Raw genomic sequence first — 19075 nt, forward strand, 5'->3', positions numbered from 1 at the left:
GAATGGTCCCTTAGAATCATAAAGCTCCCTTTAATATGTCAAGAACCATTTGATCCTAAACTCCTTGTATTGACTTGAAAGCAAACGTCTAATAGTCTGCTTGCAGAAAAGTTATAAAAATTACCAGTTGCAGACAGAACATATTCCCTTAAAGGAACTGGTGGCCAAAGCTTATCTGATTCTTGTGTTCCTTTAGAGTTAGTGCAGCTGAAGCAGCCGAGCTAAATCCTTATTATGTTGCAGCATAGCCGCCTCTTCTCCCACAAAGGAGGCACTGAGCCTGAAAAGTGTGGTTATTCCGAGCTGCACTCTCCTGCAAACATGTATGACACATGTTTTTTATAGCACATCAGAAAACAAGGCTTGTAATACCATGCATTACTGTGCACTATTTTAAATTCAATGACCGGTTGAATTTTTCAACTTTTTATAGTTTGGAATTCACCACCTAATCTACTGTCACTCCTAAATAATTTGATATAATTTAAAGATGACATTTAATTATTCTATGCCTTGGTCCCTTTTCAGTGAAAACAAAAAATCATATTCATCACACACCTGTTGAAAACACTTCTGAATAAATTAATATTCATGCACTACCAACATCTTGTTGATGCAGCTGTTGGTAATGCATAAACCTACTTTCGAAAAATCTTAGCATTGCAGTAAATGGTTTACATTAGATTTTTAAGGAGCCATATTAGACACAAGCCATCTGACCTTACCTGGTGCTAATTTCATTACTAGAAATACAAATTTAATTGATAAAGTAACTCTAGGATTTGGCCTCTCTGAAAGAATGAAAGGATCAGGCCATAGGCCAGATGAAATGTTCTGAAAACTTTGTTTGCACTTCCACTTATTTACAGTTATTGCATTATGCTCCTAAATGTAAAAGTAAAGAGATTAACAAAGTTTCTGAAGTCAAAAGAAACCATTACAGAATACTATTTAATGTACTTATCAGGTTTTTTTCACATTGGCCTGGATCTTTACTTGGTGTAAATAACTTGAAAGCCATCAGTTTATAGAATAACAGCATATTTTCATGTCTGCTGTTGAAGAGACAGCACATCAGGAAAGTAAGGAGGCACCTACTTAAGTAAAAATTGGATATAAATAAGAGGACATATTCATGATCAAGTCTTATGCAACAGAACAGTCTCAAAAGACAAGAAAGAAGTATCAGAGAGGGCTCCCAATTTTCATTTTTTGTCGTTTTTTGTAATGGAATTGGCATTTCTTTCAGAAATAAAAATAATATTTGGGGATTACTGATATTGTGGAAACAGAAATGGAACAAAATGCTGAAATACTGTGTGCTCCCAAATTGAGTCCTGTGGAGTCCTCAGTTCAGCATGTGAATCTAATTGTTTTCCTTTCAAAGCATTTGTTCTAAATAAATAAAAGTTGGGGAAAAAGTAAATTCTAGCCTTGCCTGAATTTCTGGAGCTTAAACTCTTAAAAGTCATAGATATTAATCATTTTACTAAACAAAAGTCTAGAACTGGAGGAAAAGGGCTAGAAATAGGGAAAATCCTTTATTAATTCAGCATTCTTATCTCTGTGTACTACATTCATGAACTGAGCAAAGCAATGCTCTCTGAAAAACCTATTTTCAAATTGTAAGGCAATGACATGGCATTATAACCTGCTTACTGTACTTGGTACATGATATTGGCAAAATCTTTTTTTTTTTCCAAAATATTAAGTAAATAGCCTTGATCATACAGTCTTACGCTATTAGGAAGTGAACAAATACAAAGCTTGTGAGTTAACTCAAGGAAAAAAACCTGCCATGTTGATTTAGAAATGCAGTTCATAAGTTTAACGATCAAAATGTGCAATTTTTTTGTAATACTAGGTAAATATGGTTTTTTAAAAGCAAAAAATTTGGCTGCCCAAATAAAAATAGAAGAATGGTAAAAATGGCATTGGTACCTGTATTGAATGGTATCATACAATAATAATATCTTCATATTAGTGGTTTTGCATGCAAAAGTCACCATTTATAGGCAAAAGCAAAATAAATTTAAAAATTCAGAACAATTAGGGACAGGTGTCCTTGCTTCTTAAAAGTTTGTTAGCTTTAATGGAGCTTTTAGTCCTTTGTAGCTGCTGCTGCAGATAGTATTGTACTGGGAGACACAACTAAAAAAAAAACCACCCACAAAAAAAAAATCCCATTAATCATACTAGCAGGAAATATTAACAGATTTTAGCACTTGCTTATAAATTGATTAAGATCCTTGGTGAAATCATGAATACACTTTTAAACAATTAAGACAATAGAGATTTCTTTGGAATATATAGTATGAAATAATTCACTTGGAAAGATACAAAGTTCCTGTAAGTATGCAATGATGAGAAGATAAAGGTGATTTAGTCAGAACCTCTTAAATTGGCATTAACTGCCCACATAGGATTAAAACAATATAAAACTTTTTGACCTGATGATTTCAGATCCTTTGTTTTGCTCCTACAGATATTTCTCCCCTATAACAATCAGTAGCCATCCACACAGAAATGTAAATAATTACTTTGTTAAAAAAAGTACACTTATGTTTCATCTCCTGCAAAAATCTTGAAACTGGAAGGTGAAATGTGTAGACTAACAAGCAATGGACATGCATGGACTGTAGGTCTGCTTTGTCAGAGATATGCTTAGGGCAAAGCATTTATTATATATCTATATATGTGAATTGAAATGTACATATTGCATATATCCCTTTGGCAACACTCCAAAAATGCAGAGAGAATAGCTTCTACTTAGAGTTTCCAACACTCACTGTATTGAGTGGACGAATATTGCGTGTTATCAAGAAGTCATGGTGTTTTCCTGAAAAATATTGTTTGATTTTACTAATTAGCCATTAACAAGAGCTTTATACCTCAATCTTGAGATCTAGAACTATAATGTAGATTGCAAAATGCTTTGCAAAGTGTTTGAACAAAGCACTGGTTGTAAACTTGTGTAGCAAATATATCTTTTCTTTATAGTTTAAGTTATAGCATTAGTTCATCAACCACTGTCTTCTCTAAAATTTTAGTGAAAAGTCTTCTAGTGAAGAGTCTTCATTTGGGGAGGAAGAAGGAAAGAATCTGTTCTAGTTTTTCTGAACTCAGCTTTGGGATTTGAAACATAATACTTGCAATAGTTTACACAGTCAGCATGTAGCATCAAAGGGGATTTGTTCCACATATAGCTGTGCCAGTAGATGAGAAGTCATCTTTTGTTTAAGGTATTTATGCTAATTTAGCTTTTTAATTTTTTTTTTTAAATGAAAGAAGGAAGGGAACACTCAAATTATCAGTGTAAAACAGACAGCGAGTGGAGGGGTGCTGTCTTGTAAGCAGGCCTTGATGCCCAGCTGGCAGTAATCTCTCCACTGGCACAACTGCTTGCAGAGTGAGGATCTGCCCCATCTGGGTTTGCAGGAAGCGCAGCTGGTGTAGGGGTTTACTGCTGCATCACTCACAGGAGTGCATAAAGAGAGCTGTGGGTACAGCTGTTCTGCCCCAAAGGAAATCCTCTTTTGGAGGATGAAATTTACTTCCCATCTTCAAGGGCAGTATCAACCATTGAGCTCCTTTTCTCTTCCATTCTCTTCCTTTCACAGTCCAGGAAACCCTAATCCGGTCACTCAAGGATGACACACACATTTTCTGCATATCTACAGTAAAACAGGTCAAAATTGGAATCCAAAAAGATGATCACCATGGAAGTTTCCATGGAATTTCTAATAATTTCCCAAAATATAATCATAATTTCAGGCACAATTCCAATGCAATGCTAATCCAAAACTTCATATTCTAGGATCTTCTAAAATTTTAACAAAATTCCCGTTTCCCTCAGAAAGAATACATTCTTTACTTATGCTGTAAACCCTGCCTTGATTTTAAAGGTTTTGTTTAGATCAAGAATTAAAAACTATACCACTCTCCACAACCTGAAAGAACCCTGCAAAAATATATCTCCAGTTTTGACATATAAATACTTGAGATCATGAAGACCAAAATTAAAATTTTGTATATTTTTTTTCTCCCCAAGGCTTAAATTTTTACCTTTGGAAGGAGCTCTGTAGTAGAGATGATGACAGTTATCTCAACTGCTATAATCATAATACACATGCCATGTGTTATTTTTAAAAGTTTGTGTAAGAATTTTGCTTAAATTTGTATGTCTGTAACTGATGTCTGTCTCAGACAATTTGCCTCTCTGAACAACCATATTTGTTTTTTCATTTTAGCAATACTTCCATGCTGGAGGAAGTGGGCTGAAAAAGAATTTCCTGGAGAAGAGCCCAGACCTACAGTCCCTGAGATACGCTCTTAGCCTTTACACACAAACTACTGACACCTTGATAAAGAAGTTTATAGACAGTCAAACGTCTCAAAGTAAGTGATCTGTAAGAGAGATATAAGTACATCAAATTATATTTTAAATGCTTTAAATCACATTCCACAAACACTGTGGTATTTTCGAGTTTATTGTCACAGATTTGCCCGTGTGATGTTATCCCCTATCAGCTGCAATGGTCAGTCAATGGAGCTTATCTGAGGGCAGTGCATTTATCAGCTTGTCACTTTACATGTTGGATGGTCCCACAGCTCTCTATGAACACTGAATATCGGGGTTATTTATAGGAGCACTCCACAAACAAACAGGGTTGTAGAGGCCGTACCAGAATGCATATTATAATTGCAGAAACTAAGTAAATTCGTAGAGTACATTGGCAGCAGTAGATACTTTCGGAGATGGGGGATATTAATTACTAATCACAAATAACTGCAAAAAGCATGACATATCCCGTAAGGTTTCCTTTTCAGATTAAGAACAATAAATTGTGAGCAACGTGTGCTTAATGTAGCACAGTGACTCCACATTACAGAACCCACACTTCTCCTAGCCAGTTGTCTGTGAATTCAAAAGGAATAGAAGGTTTCTGTAGGCTAAAATACAGCATTATTTTTTTCATTTGTGCATTTCAAAATTCAGGTTCAAAACCATCCTGCTGAAAATGTCACATTTTTTATGCCTGCTTATCAAAATTCAAAATGTTGATACTTTCCCAAAAGCAAACCATGGCAGAGAACATGCAAGAATATGATATTATGGGTACTTTGAACATCAGCAACACTGCAGCCACTTTTTCCTGCTCTAGAATTTTGGTGTAGTGCACCAAAAAATTGAAACACAAAGCCCTCTTCATTTAAAATGTATATACCATTCATTATTGGTGTATTTCAGAAGAGGACTTTCTGTGGTTTCAGTAAGAGGGCAAGAGTTCATGGTTATACTTTTAGGCAAAGATTCCTTTTATTTTCAAAAAAAAGCTATTTCTTACCATTTTTCTTATCAATCTAGGGCAGTGTTTTCATACTTCCACAGTACACACAGGAGCTGCTTTTATATAGGTAATGTTCAAAGCTGAATGGTTTCTTCATTCTAGAAAGTGCAAATTTTTGCTTAATAGTAATCTTCACTAAATGTCTTTTGAATGTAATGGGCATTTATCAAAATGGCCTGTCTGCCACTTAATATCTTTGGAAGGAACACAATTTGCTTGTCTGTAAAGAATTACCCTGCTCCCACTCACGAGAATCAGAAAAGTTTTAATTGGACAGTTAAGCTGAAAATCAATTGCTTTTACCTCTGAAGTCCAATATGTTACTTACAGCATAAAAAGCATGAAACATTAGTTTTGCAGCTTGCCCCAAAATTAATTCTAAGAAATTATTTTCTAAGCAGCTTCCATATTAGACTAAGGATCTCTGTTAATAATTCATACATTACAAGTGAGAAAATTGCTATAGAACTCTAAAATGTAAGGCATAGATTCTTTTTTCCCCCCTCAAAAAAAATTAACAATATGGATTTAGGCAAAAAAATATTAATTACTAGTGTATTTTGCTTTTCCTCATGCATACTTTCATCGAACTTCAGCAGAAAAAATTATCCACGTTGTAGCCATAAGCAGAGATCTTTTATAAAGCCTGAAACACAAACTTGAATTTTCTGATTTTCATCATGATTTCAGCCTGAGGTCTGTGTTCATTTCTGTGCACAGATTAGCATGCCTGTATTTGCACACCAGTATTATCAGAAGTCTAGCCACTGGGAAGGAAACTTAAGGAAAAGTGACTCATAGCTTTTCATCATCCTTTAATGTCTCATTTAAAAGAACTCAAAAACTCATCTATTACAACCTCCAGCCTCACAACTGTAGATGTATCATTAGTATTTAGTTAAAATGGTCCTGTTTGCAAATCAGAAACTTTCTCTGAAGTATAATTAGGTTTATATCTGCCTGCCTTCATATTTGTGCACATAAGCAATCCATAATCACTATACAGTTGGATTTAATAAACTCAAAGCAATAGAAAAAAAAAAAAAAAGTACTTTAAATCTAAATAAAATAGTGTATTGAATAATAACTATGACTGTAGGTAGCAGTGGATGCTCAGTTTTCCTGTAATGACTAGTAGAATCAGACAATAATCAGGCTTACTTTTAACCACAGGTGAAGATGCTTTTTCATTTGCCACAGTTAAACTGCAGTCTTTCTAAGAAACTGAAAGGAAAAAATTTGTTTGATTGGTGTGAGGAGGCAGAGTCACTTTTTCCCCCTAGAAAGTGTAGTAGCTATGTAAAAGTGTCTGTTATGGACCTTGATACTTCCTGTATTCATGTACAGGCAGAGTCAAGTTCAGTAGGGATAACCAGATTATCCAAGAACATGCTTTTGCACCATTTCTAAACAAGGATGATTGCTTAAACCAGAGTTTAGATTCCCAGCCTTTGTGCCTGTCATGGTTTAAGCCCAGAGGGAAACTGAGCACCATGAAGCCGCTCACTCGCCCCTTCCCCCTCAGGAACAGGAGGGAGAAATAAAGCAAGGCTCAGGAATCGAGGTAAGGTCAGGGAGGGATGATGCACCCATTGTGGTCACAGGCAAAAGACATGACTTAGGAGGGTAAGAAAAAGACCATCAGTTTAATTCAGACACTAACAACAACACTTAACAGAGTAGGACTGTGAGAAGCATTACCACATCTTAAAAACACCTTCCCCCCACCCCTCCCATCTTCCCAGGCTCAGCTTTGCTCCTGATATCTCTACCACCTCTCCGCAGCAGCACAAGGGGCAGGGAATGGGGTTATGGTCAGTTCTTCACCCGTTATCTCTGCCACTCCTTCCTCACTGGAGGGAGGACTCCTAGCATTCTTCCCCTGCTCCAGCATGGTGTCCCTCTCATGGGAGACAGCCCTCCAGAAATTTTCTCCGATGTGAGTCCTCCCCACAGGCCACAGCCCTTCCTGAGGTGCCCTGGCATGGATCCATCCCATATGTTGCAATCCTCCCAACACTAAACTACAATAGGAGGGGCTTCTTCCCACAGACTCCAGACCTTCTCCAGGCTCAGCCCCCTGCTCCAGTACAGGGTCTTCCACGGGCTGCAGGTGGGCATCTGCTCCCCCAGTGACCTCCCTGGGCTGCAGGGGACAGCTGCCCTCTCCCCACGGGCTGCAGGGGGTCTCTGCTCTGGTTCACTTGCCCCTCCTCCTTTCTTACACTGACCTCAATGTTTGCATAGATGTCCTCCTTGCAAGTCCTGCTCACCACTCCATCTCCTCCTTCCAGGTTCCCCTTCTTAAATACATCATCACAGAGGTGCAGCCACCATCACTAATAGCTCGGCCTTGGCCAGAGGCGGGTCTGATTTGGATCTGGGGGAGCTTCAAGGGCCACTGCTGCAGTCCCTCCCCTGCTACCAGAACCCTGCCACACACACAAACCCAGCACAGTGCCTACACATTCCTAAAGAGCTTCCTGGAAACAAACAAATTTGCATAGGCAATATTAATAAAAACATTCCTAACTTTTAAAATTATGACTTAATCTCAGGGATTCATAGTTTTTCATGTGGTGATTTCAATACACTAAACACTTGAAAGCTAAACTCTTACCACCATTTGCAAATACACTGGGAGAGGTTACTGTTATGGACGTATGCTTTAAAAGCAAATTACACAGTCAGTACTAATGAAGTTAATTGCCATAATGTTACTCTGATGATTTTTCTTTTTCAAAGCACGGCTACAGACTCTCAAGACTGTTTTCAAAACAAACAACTGTTTGAATAAGTAAATGACAATGCTGAGCATAAAACAGCAGTAACTTTTTGAGTAACTGACAACATTGCTGCTTTTTTTTCTCCATATAACAATTTGCCATTTAAAAGGAATATGATGATGAAAGTTGTAAATTCAATTCTTACTCAGTGTTGTGAAAACAAATCTGTAACCATACTATGAAAATGAAAGATAAAAGTGTTTCTGTATCAACTTTATTTATTAGATAATAGGAATATCAGATTAGCATACATAGTGACATAGCTTAAATTCTGTCATATGCTACCATATTAAACACCTGTCTTTCTGCTTGGCCCAGGAGAAGAGAGGCACTACCAAGAACCATTTTGTGGAGCAGGTCACTTGTAGAGTCTCTAAAATGGACTTTGATAAAGACCTAAAGGATTTTGAAAAACCTGAAGGCAGTTTAGTAGAGAACTGCTTTTCAAAGCCTGACTAGTATCTTACACACTATATGGTTATTGGTACCTCTGCAAAGACTCATATAAAACGCAGCCAAGTGAGAATCTCGTAGCATCAGTACACCATTACCAAGCAGATCCCCTGAGGTTCAGATCTCTGATTCTGTTTCCTTTAGACTTTTGTCAGCTACAAATTGTCACTTTTAGATTGGGCACTAGTAATACTATACATGAGCTCATACTGTAAAAGTTTTTTTTTTTTTCTCCTCTAAATTCAGCTCCATGATAACATTTTTGCATAAATTCAAACTACAGTATGGATTGTTTTCAACATCTTTTGTGATCAAACATGCCAAGCATGAATCAGTTGTAAAATAGTAGCACAGTGCCAAGCCTGACCTATAAAACCCAGCTCAGTTGCAGGGACTCAGGGGTTTGGTGTTGTATGGCTAAAACACACCATGGCTGGCTAGCAGCTGGATGGCAGCCAGCAAGCCAGCACAGAATATCATCAAGGAAAGCTCAGAAGTTCCTGCAAAAGACCGTGTATTTGTACATTGATGTATTTATACTAGTTGTCAACCTCCAACTCTGGACAAAAAGGTCAAGTTGCAGTTCAGGCAGGACAAGCTAATTTTAACTGAACTTGAGCTAAATTCAACCACATTTTCACAATCAAGTCAAAACTATAAAAAACAAAGGACAAACTCTCACTGTATTTCTGTATTTCAGAAGAGAAGGAACAGACTCAGAACACTGAAGTAAAACCACATCCATATCTATTGGCCTACTGTACAAACTTTCCTACTCTATGGTATATTTGACTTACTCAAAGCTCAGACCAGTCCTGGTAACGCTTCTCAAAATTTGTTCCTAAAAAAAAAAAGAGAGAGTTTTCAGCCTGGCAGTCACCTTTTTTATTGAATTAAGTTATACCTCCACCTTTTAGACTACTTAATTTAAAGTGTATCAAAATTTAAAGGAGATTTATGACTGTAGTTCAGTTTAGCAACAGTCTTAAATGTTCAGTAATTTCATAAACTATAGCCTGTGTTGTAAATGTTTACATTTGGTTAGCATCAACTCTAATCACATTTGGACAAATATGATTTCATTTTTAGCAAACTACATAAAAAGACAGCACCTCAAACATTACAGTGTCCCGAATTTGCTCTCATTACAGGTAATTTCTCCAAAGTAAAAGCCACTGTTGCATCTAAAATGGTTACTTACTGTAAATAGAGAAATATTTTTTCTTATAAATTTACAGCAGCTTAGTTTTATATAACCTTATTAAAGAACACTACTGTTATTGTAAGGTATACAACATAACAATCCAGAGTGGCAGGACTGCAGTATATTTTTTAGCTTGCATCAGACTACAGAAAATAAAAATCGTTTAGCAGCTCTTCTAAGTCAAAAAGGAAAGATCTTTTTCTGCTCTCTTGCATGTCAAAATTGTTGTATTATTAACTGTCATATTTTGAAAGCTATACCTGTATTCTATCATGAACTTTAAGTCTCACAGAGCATTTCTAGTTCTCTCATAACCTGTACTTCAGACAGAATTTAACTCAAGAAATAATCCCTGCTTCATCCACTGCAGTTTCAAACTGAGGTCACAATCACGTGTTGCACAACTTTATTTCATGAAAGAAAAAGAAACAGACCTGCATTATAAGCTGCAGAAATCAGCGTACAATTGCAAGGAATGTATAGTAATGAACAACAGAAAACTTAAGAACAGTGAAGAAACTTGCAGAATTACAATAGAAGTATTCTAGCATATGCTAATATCAAAATAAATTCTTTTAGAATAGTAACTGAAAAATAATATTTTTAAAGTTCACATACAAAGAAACCAGACTGCTGGTGAAGCATAAGATTTTTACAGAACATTCACTTAAGAGGCTGTCACAGTAGAAAATTTCCTTGGTTACTCCTCAAATGAAACAGTAAAACACCTAAATTAGAAATGAGTTGTATATTACAGTTTCTCTTAACTCTTCAAGAAAATGAATACAAGCTACTGGTACCCATCAGTTATGTATCAGTTTTAAAAAATAACAACTTCTTAATGGTATCAGTGGAGCATTCACTATATATATAAACCTCTTGAGAGGCTATACTTGCCTATATATGTTGCCTGGTTAAAATGCTGGACATATATATGAATGGATGATGCTAACTGGATACTCCCCTCCCAGATCAAAGCTGGCTTATCCCTGGTTTCTCACCACACAGACGTACAAGCGGCTACAGATAGCGGAGGGTCACAATGGGGTTGTTCAACTGCCAGCCCTCAACACTTGAAGCATGGCTTACACTGAGCAGAGACAAAGGGGAAGGCCTTGACTGGGAATTTCACCCTGACACTCAAACCAGTACTTTCTACTCAAACCATAGCTTTTAAAAACTCTGCTTTTATATTATGCTGTCTGAATTCCTCACATCACTGTCTGACATTACAGAAATTCAAAAGGAGAGAATGTGTTTTGATAGTGTGGCTTTGTACAACTGAGAGGCTTACAGATGCTGCAGAATCTTCTGTCAACCTTAGTATCTTCACACCAAGAGATCCTTAAGATAAACGATTTATATTTGCTAATCAAATACAAACCTAAATCTTTTCAATCTTTTCATGGCAGCCTGGCGGTTGCTGAAAGTCAGACATCAAGTAACTGAACTTGGTTCTCAGAATCCTCCAGAACAAACAATTATCAACAGTTTGTATAGCAACTTCTTAAAGCAAAGCATGCATTGCAGTTAGCGTGGTTATCACTACTAGAAGTGGATTTATGGGCTTGCCTTCCTTTTCTCTAACGCACATACAGAAGAGATCATTTAGCTTACTACATCCAGGTCTTAACATTTTCATTTATGCAAAGAGTAAGTTAAAGCTGAATTGTTAAAACATGCACTCGGGATTTTCCTCTAAATTATAGAGCCTCAGAATCCTGTAAAAACTTGATTGGTCACCCTGATCTTTTGTCTTCTAATAAATTAGCAGTTGAACCTCGGACAATTATATGTATTTTATTGGTATCATTAATCAGAAAATGACACATTTCTCTGAAATAAAATGTTGATTTCATAGCTTGTGTAATTCCTGGAGCATTGGGCGCTGTGAAAGCTTAAATATTTCTTCAACTTTTTCATTCTTATGTCCTATATAGAAAATAAGGTCAAAGCATCAGTCCAGTATTTAAATAAATGGTCAGATTTATGCTGAAGCAGCTAGCTAGCAAATGGGATAGAATAGGGTTACCACAGGGCAACATTGCCAGTTCAGCTGGTTTTATTGCCTGGCTCACAGTGCTTAGTGAGCTTTTCTAAGTCTCAGGTACTAAAATCATGTCATGCATGATGATTAGTTTGCAGGCAGTTGTTTTGCTTTTAAACTAGATTTCTAATCCTTAGAGAGGTAGACAAGGTCTTGAAATCCTGAATCCTAAAAGCCAGAGTAAAAAAAAAAAAAAAAGAGTAAAAAAAATATAAACCTCAATAGATTTAGATTTAATGCAGCTATAAAGATTCAGAGCTTAGCTTATTATCTTTGACTACTTTGGGGCAAAAATACTGCAAAAGTCACCACTTGCAACAACTTTATGAATGCCTGGATGAGAGGAGGAGAAAGCCAAGAAGCTACAAAAGTCCAGGAAGAAGACGGTCTTTAAAAGAGCATCTAGTCCCAGAACTATAAAAATGTAAGAACCTTAGACATTAGAAGGAGGCAGTGTAGACATACAGAGAGAGAGACTCAATCCAGTAAGTATAAAGTAAAGGGAAAGGCTGAAAAAACTTGGTAAGAAAGAATGACTTCCATTTGGTATGGAAGTTGGCAAAATCGGAGAGCTCAAATAGAGCAGAAAGGAACAATGTGAATAATCTAAAGTTGATTGTAGAACCATGCCAACTGGAAGAAGAGAAATGTGTTTCTCTCTGGAAATAATGCTTCTGGATTTCAACAGTAAAAAAAATTAAAAAGACAAGAGAAAATAATCAAATCTGTTGTTATTGAAAGCTGTAATTGTTACTGGATGAAACTAGAAAAATACATCCCTAGCTGAAGAACATAAACAATAAAAACATGACAATAAAAACATTCCATTATTCTTCTCTTTTGCTACTAGATGACTTTGCAGCATAAAATGAACCCTTGTTTACAAGCATGCCCTTAATATCTCTCTCTCTCTGACACACAATTTGCTATTGTCTTTTATTCTTTATGTTGTGAGAAACACAAACAAAGCCTCTTCCAGATTTAAGGATTTTACATGAAACTATCAGCAGGAAGATATGATGAATACCAAAAGATCTTAAAGCAGTTTCAAAACAAAGAATTGCTGTCGTAAGGTAGAATATAAGATAGTTGATGTTCCATGTCATGAAATGATCTGTTAACCTAGGATTATACAACCATTTTCAAACTCTGTACTACAGGCACAGAGCAGATAAGAGAAAGCTCATATAGGTGAGTGTGGGACAGATTTTTCTCTTAGGGTTCAGTACTATGTATTTCTGTCCAACAGAATAGTGTAAAAAAACACCATCACGTTATTGGTTTTTTTTCACTGCTCAGTTTTCAAGGCTGCCTTGTTTCACTTTCTTATAGCTACCAAATTTTGCAATACAGAACTGTGAATAGAAGAGATTGCAAGATTGATAATAATACTTGTCTAAATACAATACTAGATAAAAACTAACTTTGTTAACAGACAGGTCAGGCAATACCTTTTCAGACAGAGCAATTTTATCTTCCATAAATATGTCCGTATGAGAATTTGCATAATTATGTAAACTTTCTTATGTTTATATTAGAATATATAAGTAGTGCAAGCTTTAGGCATAGCTACAGTGCTTGTTTTAGTAATGATGTACACAAACTCTGCTATCTTAAATACTCATAGCAGCATAACTGTGGTAGTTGAAGAGTCAGAACCAAGACCTATGAACAGTCGAATGATTAGCTCAGCTTCTCAGATGTGTTTTGCCACTCTCATTGAGGTCCATGCTGCATACCAATGCTCCTAGTAGCCCCCAAAACAAAGTATTCAATGTTTTCCTTTTTTTTTTTTCCTTCAAGAAACTATGAAAGCATCTCAGTTTCCATGCCCCAACTTCCAGAGCAGCTGAAAAGTACACTCCATCAGAGGTACTGCTCCTGCTGTTTCAAGGTCTAAAATTCTATTCTTAAATTTTATGCTAGCTCATTTTCTGTGAATCTAATTTATTTCTGCTGGGCTCCTTTTTCGTGCAAACCTAGAAGTGTTACCAAACTTTTTTAAAACTTTTTGCTGCTAAAGCATCAAGCAGGACAAAAGACCTTTCACAGAATGTACTTTTGTGCACAATCACAGACTGATTCTGTAGGAGTTTCTTGCCTTTATCAGGAATATTATTCTAGAGAATATAGGGAGTTTCTGTTTTATTTTTACAAAATATACATGACTCATTTTTGCACTTGTATTTTTTGCTATTTTCTTTACTAGAGTCCACAAGTTCACACTTCTCCAAAGGTACCTACTAAGGAATAGAAGGCCGAAGAATTAGTTCCTGTGTGCATATGTAGCCAATATTACTGTCATGACTAAGAAACATTTGACTAGGTCCTCAGTCCAAATGGCTGTCTTCTGTCAAGATCATTAGGGCTATAACATCTATCGCATTAATGACATTCCAGGTGCTAAATAAGGAAGGAATCAAAGCTTGAGTTTTTGGACTTTTTGTCCACTGAGGAGCAAGCATCTTTGGCCAGAGGAATTTTTTTTTCTCCTTTACAGTTTGTTTACTGCAGTAGAATGGCTGCAGTTTAAATGCAGGTGATCACTTTAAAACCCACCTATGAGAGAATTCTGTATTTTGATTCGTATAAATAAGCTAACAAATAAAATCTAAAGCAGAGTTTAGAGTGGAAACAGTTAAGCAACCATAAGGTTTTCAAACATAAAGTAGAATTATCTGTAAATTTGTTAAGCTTCTAATGAGTTATATTACATTACTAAAGGAAGAAAAGTGCAATCATCCTCTGCAGTGCTAAAGTAAAGGAATGTTTGCTTCTCCTCACATATAGATGGATGGGGAACCAGTAAGGATTTCCTGTATAAATAGAAAGAAGATAGGAACTTTGCTCTGCTAACCCACAGAAATAGTAGCCAGTTATAAAGGGGTAATAATTTGCTTTAATATATGGTTCACAGAGATTAAACTGGGGAGCAAGGGCACTGTTCAGAGTTCAACATTCACAATCATCCTATTAAAGAACAAGTAAACATATCCAATTTTGTTTATATTGTACTATTATAATCTGATAGATGAAAGGACCTTTCAATACATACTGAGAGTCCTTTTAAGGAATCATTACGTGCAAATTGTCTTTGAACCTGTGCTGGTGCTCAAAAGTAAAAACCTTTCAAAATGAAGTTGCTGGCTCCTCTACCATCCTTACAACCTTCCCTTTTTTCTTTAAGCCCCTGTGTCCGTGCTAGTGCAGAACTTGTAATTTATGTCTAATAAATTATGTCTAATATGCTTAGACATAACCCCTAGCAAAGGATTCATCAATAACAATACAGAAATAACTTTCCAAATGCATACTTGCAATAAGATTTTTGGGGTGCACATGCAAACGAAGTTTGACAAAACCACCAACTTTTGCATTTCAAGATGCAAATACATCTTTTTTACTGAGTCATTTTACATAGACATTTTGCAAGTGCTAGCTACTTCTGTGGCAAAATCACTTATGAATCTGTAACTGATTCCCACTTAAATGTAAAATATATGTCAGAAATTTCTAAGTGTTTCTCACAGAAAATACCGTTCACCTTTTTTCACTGTCTATTTCTCTTGATGTATTGAGACCTACTATTATTGTTTCAGATCAAACCACTAACAATTCAGTGGGTGAGATATCTATACAGGTGAATATCTCTACACATCCTGGAACTGGTGAGCATAAAGTCACTGTAAAAGGTAAGTTTCAAATTTTCTTTTAAAAAAAAAAAAACAATAACAAAGTCCAAAAACCCCAAGCACCACATCCTAAGTAAAACATACCAATAATGAAATAACAAATGTTAAGTATTACAGTACTTGTAAAGCTATAAGTATGCTTCAGGTGATTAGGATTGTACTTTTCCCTTCCTCAACATCAGCAGAAGTAAAGATTATGCAGGTAAGCACTGTCTATGCTTCTCTGTGTAGACAGGTAAAATTTATTACATGAAGATAGGGAATTATAAATTCAAAAGTGCCAAATCACACTTCTGATTTTCTTGCATATATTTTTCCAAAAGTTGAAGCAAAGCTGGGTGGTGAATGACTGCACCAAGATTAAAAGTTCATTTTTAACAAAATGCCTTTGTTCTGCACAGCCTGAATTCCAGAGGAAACCCAGTATCATTTAGATTAGTATAAGCTGATTTTTTAATTACAGTGAAGGTAGCAGACAAAAGAGCTGTTAATATAAAGCATTTGTAAAATATATGTTTCTATTTGCTACTGTTGTAACTGAAAGTGGTCAGACTTGGCAAAGAATAGACGAAGCTCCTCCTAGGCTTGCCAGGTTTTGGTATCCTATAGGAAAACTCTCAGATCACCTTTCATTGGCTATACAGTCATACTAGGTAATTAGTTGGAGCTCTTCCAAGGGAATTTTATTTGACTTATTTTCTTTCCTTGTAGTTGTAGCAATTAATAATCTAAACTGGCAAACAACAGCTATGTTCCGACCATTTGTGGAAGTTTGCATATTAGGACCTAACCTAAGTGACAAGAAAAGAAAACATGGAACGAAGACAAAGAGCAACACGTGGTCACCAAAATACAATGAAACTTTCCAATTGTAAGTTTTTTCTGTCTGTTAATTGCATATTTTGTGCAAATTTTGTTAGAATTTCTTGCAGTTAAACCGGTAAGAACATAGAAAACCATCCTAAGGCTGCTGTATACATCAAAGTCCATAGAAATAGACACCACTTCAAAATTATTTAGTAACTTGTATCTTTGTTTTATAGGAAGATGAATGACAAACACTAAGCTTTCAGGCTCACAAAAGCTGGTTAAAATGTACAATTCATTCCTACAGAGGAATAACTATTTATATACCTAGGAATCCATTTGCCTAGGTAGTTATCTGAACTGAAGCATTAATTATTACTGCTGGATATCTGGACCTTTATGACTGTTAAGATATCTAAACATGTAATGGGTTGTGCATGTGTTAGTTGTATTACTTATCTCTATTATTTAATCCTTAAAGCAATAAGAAACTTCACCTAACATGGAGTTTTAAATTTAGTACTTCTCACAGCACCTCTCACCTGTTTACTCCTCCTCCCCTTTCATAACCGAGAACAAGGCATTTTCCTCCCCTTAGCCCCCCAACCCTGACTAGGACAGAGTTTACTTTGTCAGTGCCTGATCACAAAGCTCCTTTTGAGGCTTGCTGCCAGCGATTTTCTGCATTTTTTGCAGTTGGTTTAAAGATGTGGTTATAAGAGTTGTGGAACTAGTTGAACATTTTAGGTACTTTCTAGGGAAAGGTAACTGTTTATTTCAGATATTGAGGGAATGCTGAATTCTCTGTTTCTGTTCAGATCAGTGGGAACAGAGGCTACGTCATCAGTAGCATCTGAAAGGTTGACTGCGTAGGTTTGTAACCAAATGATACTCTGTTGCAACAAAATGGAACTACAAAAATTAAACTATCACTATCACTTCAATTTTTACAAGATTTCTAGAGGACGTTCATTTCTTAGGGGAAATAAACTGAACTTTTTGTTCTAAATTCGTATTTTTAATCCATGCAGCATTTTGAGTAATGAAGATAAGCCAGCAGCCTACGAACTTCACCTCTCAGTGAAAGATTACTGCTTTGCTAGGGAAGATCGCATTATAGGAATGGCAGTTATTCAGCTGCAAAACATAGCAGAGAAAGGTAGCTGTGCATCTTGGTACCCCTTGTTGAGAAACATCTCTGTAGATGAAACTGGGTTAACAATTCTCAGAATACTTTCTCAGAGGACCAACGATGAAGTTGCTAAAGAATTTGTAAGACTTAAATCAGAAACAAGATCTGCTGAAGAAATGGCCTAAAACAGCCAAATAATGCAAGATTGTCCTCGCCAAGAACATAGATACAATGCTGTTGTCCGAATACTGCATGCATGTGCAAATCTGTGGGAATGTTTAACTAACTATGTTTTCAGTGTTTGCCAGTACTTATGTACTATATTTGCAAGTTATGTCAAGGAGCTGTTTATCTTTTATACATATTTTGGTCTTTGGTAAAGTAATTGTTCCAATGAAGTGCCAAAACTAAGATTAAGAGTAAATGTTTCATCATATCTTTTTAAATGTTGATTTCACCTCATCACAATTCCTTTATTTTTTAACATTTATTAATAAATAATTAGCTTTTTTAATTTATTAATAGGTTGTCTCTGTTAAACTGGTGTGTTGCTTATTCTAAATTAAGTTACCTCCCTTATTATTACTTTAAAAAAGATGTACCTAGTTTTCGTCAAACTATCATTTTATGCAAGCTTCATTTTAGGTACCTTACTGATAACTTTTTCTATCATTACTACAGATGCAGTTACTTATAGAAAGTGTTTGTAATTTTATAATTACCAATATAAAGTAATGATTTTTGCATAAAAACTGAAAAAGGATGGAAATATTTTATGCTAATCTTTTTCCAACCTTTCATAAATATCACTGTGAAGAAATGCTGTTAAAGCAAGTTCTCAAGAAGCTGTGCTTATCAGAGTTTGTTACTGATGTTTGATATCTTGAGATAACTTTGTTCTTCAAAACTGCCAAGGTAATATCATATTTGTATTAAAAGAGTAAGTCAGTATCTGTAGAAAAAGACTGCCATACAGTACAGTATATGTGCTTTTAAAAAAAATCATTTTTTAAATGATATGGTACTGTACAAGGGTTAGTAGTTTGGACTACGTAATGCTGGTTTGTGGTTTGTTTCTAGAAATTGTTTATGAAAAGAAAAGATGCTGTTAGCATTTTCACTCAGAGTTACTAATGTTGCTTTACATACTTAGCTGTAACATCAGTTAAGTGCTTTATTTCTTTATTTTTTTTAGAAAAGTTCAACAGTTTGTACTTATGCAACATTACTATGTATTGCACTAAAGCAAACTCTGTGTCCTGTAAATATATTTAGTGAGAAATTGTAAAATAAAGTATGAAGAAACTGCTTTCTAGTTTTGTCATTTGATATTATTTATGTACCCAAAGATTTTATGTCATGTGAAGCCCATGCAGTGGGCTTACAATACAGCTTTAGAATGTATCAAAATATGATTTTCAGTGTCTAGCATCTGGCTCTTTGGTAAGTGTAAGGTTTGATATGTCAGTGTTCTAAAAAACTATAATAAATGCAGTAGACATATATGTAATGTAACATTCTGTAATAATACACATATTTGTCATTGGTTTTGGTTACAAGTGTTTCTAATAACACAGGCTGAAGTTTTCAGTTTGCTTGGGGA

At 35.7% G+C, this 19075-nt stretch overlaps 1 protein-coding gene across 3 annotated transcripts in view; it reads left to right on the plus strand.

The window, feature by feature from the left end:
* UNC13C (unc-13 homolog C) overlaps positions 1-18781 on the plus strand; it is a 164524-nt gene extending 145743 nt beyond the window's left edge. For all 3 annotated transcript variants that reach the window (XM_074836988.1, XM_074836989.1, XM_074836990.1), the window contains 4 exons: positions 4251-4398; positions 15441-15533; positions 16245-16404; positions 17372-18781. In XM_074836988.1, coding sequence (XP_074693089.1) covers positions 4251-4398; positions 15441-15533; positions 16245-16404; positions 17372-17657 — 687 coding nt within the window. In that variant the 3' untranslated portion in view covers positions 17658-18781. The remainder of the gene's footprint in view (positions 1-4250; positions 4399-15440; positions 15534-16244; positions 16405-17371) is intronic.
* Positions 18782-19075: the final 294 nt, after the last annotated feature.

This window comes from Strix aluco, chromosome 12, assembly GCF_031877795.1.
Source record: "Strix aluco isolate bStrAlu1 chromosome 12, bStrAlu1.hap1, whole genome shotgun sequence".
NCBI classification, from domain to species: Eukaryota; Metazoa; Chordata; class Aves; order Strigiformes; family Strigidae; genus Strix; species Strix aluco.